Source organism: Meles meles, chromosome 8, assembly GCF_922984935.1.
Source record: "Meles meles chromosome 8, mMelMel3.1 paternal haplotype, whole genome shotgun sequence".
In the NCBI taxonomy this organism is placed as follows: Eukaryota; Metazoa; Chordata; class Mammalia; order Carnivora; family Mustelidae; genus Meles; species Meles meles.
In genome coordinates this window covers 56,209,670-56,216,143 of record NC_060073.1, presented here as the reverse complement: position 1 = coordinate 56,216,143, position 6,474 = coordinate 56,209,670, and the positions used below count along the sequence as shown (strand labels likewise).

The following is a 6,474-nucleotide window of genomic DNA, read 5'->3' as shown; positions in this document are numbered from 1 at the left end:
AGAATCCAAAATACATAAATAACTTATAAAACTCAACACCTAAAAAAATAATAATCCAATTAAAAAATGGGCAGATGATATGAGCAGACACATTTCCAAAGAAGATCTGCAGATGACCAACAGACACATGAAAAGATGCTCAACATCACTCATCGTCAAGCAAATGGAAATCAAATCTACAATGAAATATCACCACACATGTGTCAGAATGGCTATAATCAACAACACAGGAAACAACAGGTATTAATAAGAATGTGGAGAAAAAGGAAGCCTCCTGCACTGTAGATGGAAATGCAAACTGATGCACTATACTGAAGACCGTATAGAGGTTTCTAAAAACGTTAAAAACAAAAATGAAAATAAAAACAAAAACTACCCTAAGATTCAGCAGTTGCACTGCTAATATTTCCCCAAGGGATACAAAAAATAATAATTCAAAGGGATACATGTACCCCAATGTTTATAGCAGCATTATCTAAATAACCAGATAATGGAAAGACCCCAAATTCCCATTGGCTGATGGATTGATAAAAAGGAAGTGATATATAGATATAGATATAGATATATAGATATATATTTACTTAGCCATAAAAAAGACTGAAATTCTTCCATTTGCAATGACATGGATAGAACTAGAGAATATTATGCTAGGTGAAATAAGTCAGTCAGAGAAAGACATATATATGTAATATATGCTCTAAATGTTATACATTTATACATATATATACATACATTTATATATGTATATACATACACATACATACATATTCAGGGTGATGAAATGAACCATTTATTTAGTAGCTAAGAGGAAATATTGATTTGTAGGTGCTTTAATACATTTTTTGGAATTTTATAATTATGTACTTAGACCATCATTTTATAAATTAATAAAAATGGAAAATGCATAATTCTTATGACTATCAGATCTCTTTGAATCCACATAGGGTGGGAAGACATTTACCTCTGACACACTTAATTGTTTTATAGTTTCACTCCTGCTTAAAAAGCTGATCAATATAAAATAATCTCAAAAGTCCCAAAGGATCTTAACTTCAACCAGAGCCCTCTGAGACATCAATTGTAGAGATCTAATCAGGCATAGACACTCATGTCTGGGGAATCCTCAAAGGGTACAGCAATACTATGTAGAGGTGGAAACTGGTTGTTACAGAACTGTTGGATTCTCAGAAGTCTCAGTCATGTCTATAAACCCAGTCTTTGCTGACACTGAGGTGAGTTTGGGTAATTCCCAAAGACTTGTATTTTCCCAAAATGTAACGCTTATAGTATAAGAAATACAAGTGTTTGAGATGTGGTTGATTGGAAGCCTAGTATTTCTTCTTGACTCCAATCAGAACCAGTTAGAATGGCCAAAATTAGCAAGACAGGAAACAACGTGTGTTGGAGAGGATGTGGAGAAAGGGGAACCCTCTTACACTGTTGGTGGGAATGCAAGTTAGTGCAGCCACTTTGGAGAACAGTGTGGAGATTCCGCAAGAAATTAAGAATAGAGCTTCCCTATGACCCTGCAATTGCACTGCTCGGTATTTACCCCAAAGATACAGATGTAGTGAAAAGAAGGGCCATCTGTACCCCAATGTTTATTGCAGCAATGGCTATGGTCACCAAACTGTGGAAAGAACCAAGATGCCCTTCAACGGATGAATGGATAAAGAAGATGTGGTCCATATACACAATGGAGTATTATGCCTCCATCAGAAAGGATGAATACCCAACTTTTGTAGCAACATGGACGGGACTGGAAGAGATTATGCTGAGCGAAATAAGTCAAGCAGAGAGAGTCAAGTATCATATGGTCTCACTTATTTGTGGAGCATAACAAAGAACACGATGGACATGGGGAGATGGAGAGGAGAGGGAGTTGAGGGAAACTGGAAGGGGAGATGAACCATGAGATACTATGGACTCTGAAAAACAACCAGAGGGTTTTGAAGGGGCGGGGGGGGGGGGGGTGGGAGGTTGAGGAACCAGGTGGTGGGTAATAGGGAGGGCATGTACTGCATGGAGCACTGGGTGTGATGCCAAAACAATGAACACTGTTATGCTGTAAATAAACAAAAAAAAAAAAAAAAAGAATGGATGACCACTTATATAGGGACTAAGAGGGAAAACAGCATACCCTTAATTGTGAAATAAATTTAAAATTACTTCAGAATTCATTGAATAAGAAGTTTGGACAATAAGGGGCTCCAATAGGAAGAACACAAAAGCTTTTGCCTTAATAGATATCTGTACTCAGAACTGCTTCTGGTGGAAATGGTCTTTGTGAGCAGGTGGAAAGTAACTGAATCCAAAAAGGCATTGAGAGGAATTCCTGAGAGGGGTTTCCCTATAGAAATCTTCCCATACAACCCCACTTCCAGGTGCCATACAGTGTCTATGTGAACAAGTCCAGTTGTAGGATTCCAGCTATCTCACAGACAGGTTCTCTCTCACTGAGTGAGGTTCTCTGCAAGGATACCTCCCTTGGCTAAGGACTGATTTTCTGTTACTTTACACGTTTATTCTTTTTCTTCCCTAGGACACAGTTAATAACAAGCTTTCTCCTCTTCCAATGTCATAATGAATTATTTCAGCCAGTTATGCCCAACAACTATTCCTTACTAATTTAGGACCATGGATAGAGAGAGATTAAACACATGACTTCAATGTCAAACCAACATACATCTTGGTTCTCCCAGTTTTTAAGTGTTGCCAATTTAGACTTTTTATTGAGTTACCTTGCACTTACATTCCCTTATATATAAAATGAGGTTAATTACATGTATTCATGACATTAATATAAATTTTAATACAGGAGTCAACACCATTGAAATAGTACCCAGTAGTGGAACAGATTCTGGTGTTTTGGTTCACTAAGGTAGTCCCCAAAAGTAGACAGATACCTGGCATGTAATCAATCAATAAATACCTGTTAAGTGAATAATGTGTGTTTTAACACATAATTTAGCAATTATTATCTATTATTACAATAGATCACATATACTTATTACTTACTGAATGCCAGACAACACTTAAAGGATCAACTCTAATTTAACCTCTGTAGTCTATACTATTATTACCTTCCCTTTAAAAGCATTGAAATTGTTCAAGTCTATCCAGCTACTTAGTGTTGGAAACTCACGGAGCCTCAGTGTCTATATTTCCATGAGTAAGCATACAATAAGACTCTACTTTCATATTTTCAGAGGGCAGACTTAATATCTAGTTTTTTTCCTTTTAATATCTAAGTTTAAAAGTAGCCCACTCAATAGCAGAATTCACATGCTTCTTGGGGAATCATCTGAGAGGGATAGTGTAGACAGAAATCTTATACTGAGGGAGAAAAAGAGCTGGCACTCTGCTTGTTTATGATTAATGAACGTAGATTAATTGCTGAGTTGTATGTTATTGCTGTTTGGAAGAGCCTGAGAATTTTCCATGATAGGCAATCATGGAAATAACATGGCTTATAGTTTATAAGCCAGTTATTCAGAATGAAATGTTCTCCTTTGTTATCTTAATATCCTGATCTTTTAGTCTTGTGGCTATAGTGTTCTCTTAGAAGGAAGCAGACATTGGTAGTGGCCACCTATCCACACCATTCTCTCTGCAGAGGTTCCAATGGCCAACTGCTGAGTGACCTAGAATTAGCAGAAGACTTGTGAGGATTTAGCTGAATAAGATGTCCCTGGATATCATCTGAATGACAAGAGATATTTATCATTTTTTTTCTGCCTAAAATATAAATTCAAGATAAGAGAATACATTTTCCTCTCTTGAAGGCCCTGGTAGCAAGCATTTGTTTTCTTAAGTTCAACTCTCTCTCTTTCTTTTTTTTTTTTTTTTTTTCTATGTAGAATGAGACTTTTTTTTAAAATTTAAACTCAACTAGCCAGGGAGCCTGGGTGGCTCACTCCATTAAGCATCTGCCTTCGGCTCATGTTATGATTTCAGGGTCCTGGGATTGAGCCTCACATCAGGCTCCCAGATCAGTGGAGAGCTGTTTCTACTCTCCCTCTGCCTGCTGCCCCCCTCTTCTTGTGCTCTCTCTCTCTCTGTCAAATAAAATAAATTTAATTAATCAGTTAATTAAATTAGCCAACATATAGTACATCATTAGTTTTTGATATAATGTTCAATGATTCATTAGTTGCATAAACACCCAGTGCTTATTAGATCACGTGCTCTCCTTAATATTCATCACCCAGTTATCCCAACCCCCCACCCACTTTCCATTCCACAACCCTCAATTTGTTTCCCAGAGTCAAGAGTCTCTCATGGTTTGTCTGTAAAGTTTAATTCTCAATCACCCAATAAAATTAAGGTTTACAAAATCTAATACTACCTTTTTCACCCTAAGTACACAGTGACACTTGAATACCAGCAGCTCTCAACAGTTCCATTTGAATTTATCTATATTAAACATGGTAAGATCGATCACATGGGGTACCTTATACTGAGGTAGGAACAGTAATAACAACAGTAGTATTACTGCTAATATTTACTGAGCATTCACTATACTCTATGCACAGTTTTAGCACATTATATAAATGTATTATTGAATAATTCCAACAAATTTCTGAGGCTGGCACAATTATTATCCTCATTTGAGATTTAGAAAACAAAGGCATAAAATGACTAGTTTTCCATGTCATGTGCAAGGTTAAGAACCAGAGATGGGGGGCGCCTGGGTGGCTCAGTGGATTAAGCCACTGCCTTCGGCTCAGGTCATGATCTCAGGGTCCTGGGATCGAGCCCCGCATCGGGCTCTCTGCTCCACAGGGAGCCTGCTTCCTCCTCTCTCTCTGCCTGCCTCTCTGCCTACTTGTGATCTCTCTCTGTCAAATAAATAAATAAAATCTTTAAAAAAAAAAAAAAAAAAAAAGAACCAGAGATGGAATATGATGATAGATAATATGACTCTAGGGGAACCACTTTTAATTAAAAAAAATATTCTTTTTATATTTGGTTACTGAGCCCCCTGCTCACCTTCGAGTTATTTTCTTGTCCAGGAAATCGCCACTTTTAAGGAGCATAACATGCCCACCTCCTATGAGCCACTATGTGTGGGGGAAACAGCTCCAGCCTGACCCCAGGATTCTTTATCTTGAATGGTGTCCCTGGCCTGGAAGCTGCACACACCTGGATCGCCCTGCCCTTCTGCTTCATGTACATCATCGCTGTCCTGGGGAATTGTGGGCTCATCTACCTCGTCAGCCATGAGGAAGCCCTGCACCGGCCCATGTACTACTTCCTGGCCCTGCTCTCCTTCACGGACATCACCCTGTGCACCACCACTGTACCCAACATGCTGTGCATATTCTGGTTCAACCTCAAGGAGATTGACTTCAACGCCTGCCTGGCTCAGATGTTTTTTGTCCACACGCTGACTGGGATGGAGTCTGGGGTGCTCATGCTCATGGCCCTGGACCGCTATGTCGCCATCTGCTACCCCTTACGTTATTCCACCATCCTCACCAACCCTGTCATCGCCAAGGCTGGTCTTGCCACCTTCCTGAGGGGTGTGCTGCTCATCCTCCCATTCATTTTCCTCACCAAGCGTCTGCCCTACTGCCGGGGAAACTTCATTCCCCACACCTACTGTGACCACATGTCTGTGGCCAAGGTGTCCTGTGGCAACTTCAAGGTCAACGCTATCTATGGTCTCTTTGCAGCCCTCTTGATTGGGGGCTTTGATATGTTCTGTATTTCTGTGTCTTACACTATGATCTTGCGAGCAGTGGTGAGTTTGTCCTCTGCAGATGCTCGCCAGAAAGCCTTTGGCACCTGTACTTCCCACATATGTGCTATTGTCATCACCTATGTTCCAGCTTTTTTCACATTTTTTGCCCACCGTTTTGGAGGACACAGTATCCCCCACCATGTACACATCATTGTAGCCAACATTTACTTGCTACTGCCTCCTACAATGAACCCAATTGTTTATGGAATCAAGACCAAGCAGATCCGGGAAAACATGATCAGGTTTTTACTTGGAGATAGGTTGTCATTAGCCAAGAAAAATAAATCATAAAATAGACATATTGCTTAGGGGAAGGGGGTGTTAAAAGGGAATGGAAAAGACATTTGTAAATGCTGTGAGTAAAATGGTCTGAAGTCTTTGTAACTATCTATTATGAAATATTTCTTTTGTGTAAAGATCTGCCGAAGTAACAAATGCAGAATAAAAAAAGTAATGTACCCATTCCCTACAGGTCTTATGTTTTACAAAAGGTTTATAGATTTCTGTGTCTAGTAAGAACAGGGAGGTAATAAAAAGAGGGATGCAGGCCTGGTGTTGGTGCACGTTCTGTGTGTGGGAAGGGGAGACCCTAGTGATGGGGAGCAAGTAAAGCATGTCTAGGAACTGTTTGTTTTCCCCATTTCATCAGTTTAGGACCTCCATTTAAAATGTACCTACAGGGGTGCCTGGGTGGGACAGTCAATTGAGCATCCAACTCTTGGTTTTGG

General features: G+C 39.4%; 1 protein-coding gene across 1 annotated transcript; it reads left to right on the top strand.

The window, feature by feature from the left end:
* Positions 1-5,065: 5,065 nt before the first annotated feature.
* Positions 5,066-6,037, top strand: LOC123949574 (olfactory receptor 52N2). Its single transcript, XM_046017108.1, has one exon. It carries the CDS (start codon positions 5,066-5,068, stop codon positions 6,035-6,037), a length of 972 nt encoding a protein of 323 aa, XP_045873064.1.
* Positions 6,038-6,474: the final 437 nt, after the last annotated feature.